This window comes from Olea europaea, chromosome 15 (assembly GCF_002742605.1).
Source record: "Olea europaea var. sylvestris chromosome 15, O_europaea_v1, whole genome shotgun sequence".
NCBI classification, from domain to species: Eukaryota; Viridiplantae; Streptophyta; class Magnoliopsida; order Lamiales; family Oleaceae; genus Olea; species Olea europaea.
The window spans coordinates 30,892,646-30,894,429 of record NC_036251.1 but is presented as its reverse complement, the minus strand read 5'-3'; the positions used below and the strand labels follow the sequence as shown (position 1 = coordinate 30,894,429).

Sequence of the window (1,784 nt, the reverse complement as noted above, 5' to 3'; positions counted from 1 at the left end):
GATTCGGTGTCGGAGACTAATAAAAACGGGCTTTACAAGTCGAATCTGGATGGAGCTACTGAGAAATCAGAGAAGAAACATAAGGCAACACAAGCTGATGTGAGTGCAAAGAGATCGAGAATCTTGCTAAAAATTCCTCGCGAGAATGAATCGGAGGAAAATCAGCAAGAAAGCTCACAAAAGATCGGCAATAATCTCGATGAGAATGGTGATGATAACGATGAGGAAGGTAAAATTAATAATAATGAAGAAGAACCCAAGACATGGAATTTGAGACCCCGAAAACCAATCTGCAAGTCTCTTAATGGAGCGGCTGGAAAGATTAATGGGTCGTCAGTGCAAGATAAGAAAGTTCATTCACCGCAGAGGAATTCAAGTAATAGATTGGTGGAGAATGAGGCAAATGGTGATGGTCTTCAAAAGAAGGAGAAGAGGAAGCTGAACATTTTGATTGCACTGTCAAAAGAGGAGATCGAGGAAGATGTTTTCAATTTGACCGGTTCAAAGCCTACGAGGAGGCCTAAGAAGAGAGCGAAAAACATCCAGAAACATCTCGATGTAAGAGAAGATCTAATCTTTCATTTGATCTAATTCTGATTTGATCATATTTTTCTGAGTTTCAAATTTTTCCTTTTCTTTTCATTGAATTGTTCAATTCACTTATCTAATTTTACATGCAGTCTCTGTTTCCTGGATTGTGGTTGACCTCAATAACTCCTGATTCATACAAGGTATCTGAAACATATCTGAAGGTCAGTCTTGAATAATGCAAATCGGGTTTGGTTACTTAATTTTTGTTTTAGTTTGATTTGTTGCTTATCGAGATGATTATGCTGTATGCAGGGATAGATGCTATAAAGAATAGATGATTATGTCCTGAAAAAGTCCTTCCGGAAGTTTTAAGGCCGAATTTTCTGATGACATTTGAAGGTATTATCTGCAATAACTTGTAAAGGTGAAGGAAGAATAAGCTATTTTAGCTTTTTTGTACCCTTTTCTGATGTTTCATGCTCATTTCAGAGAATTGGGCCTAGAACTTTAGTTCTTTGATATATTAGCAATGGCAGATGTAAATATGAATTTGATGATTATAAGAGTTAAGTTTTCGATAGAGTGGTATTTGTTTTTTATAATTGATTTTTTCCTTGCTTGCCAATACCGGAAAACGATGTTTGAGAAGTCTGGGACACATGGCTAGCCTTATTTTTATTCCTTCCAAATTTGACTATTGAGAAAAAAATATTTGCATTTGAATTAATTTATTGCATACGGTCCTTGATAAATTACAAATAATGTTTAATTATTTCCTGTGTTCATAAGCATTCGTAGGATATTATTAATTCCATGTAGATAATTCAGTCAATTTTGAATCGAGTAACTAATATGGATTTGCCCATGTCCATAAGTGGACTTAGGATACTATCATTTTTGTGCGATTGAACTCAACCAATTCTGAGTACTGTTTGATAATTTGAAATAAGAGATGAAGAGAAAACCACTTTGAATAAGATATTTGTGTGTATAAAGTGGATGTGCTATTGAATTACATATAATATCCAATTTTGAAATGTTTAATATTGTCGTTGTGTGATCATATATATTTTTCCTTTTTTGGAAATGGATGTGTGATGAAATTTGGGGTGGCAAATGGGCCGAATTGCTCCCAGGCTCAACTCGGCCCATGCATTGGCTTGTTTTGAGATGAGCCATGGATCGAACTGGACAATTTTTTTACTTTATTATTATTATTATTTTTTTTTGTCGCGAGCTGACTCGTGGATCAG

At 35.0% G+C, this 1,784-nt stretch overlaps 1 protein-coding gene across 1 annotated transcript; it reads left to right on the top strand.

Moving 5' to 3' along the window:
* Positions 1–3: 3 nt before the first annotated feature.
* LOC111411548 lies at positions 4–1,179 on the top strand (the record flags this gene model as incomplete). Its single annotated transcript, XM_023042068.1, has 3 exons — positions 4–558; positions 681–752; positions 844–1,179. Coding segments are annotated over 3 exons (633 nt in total), but the record flags the coding sequence as incomplete, so codon positions are not given.
* Between the last annotated feature and the right edge of the window lie 605 nt (positions 1,180–1,784).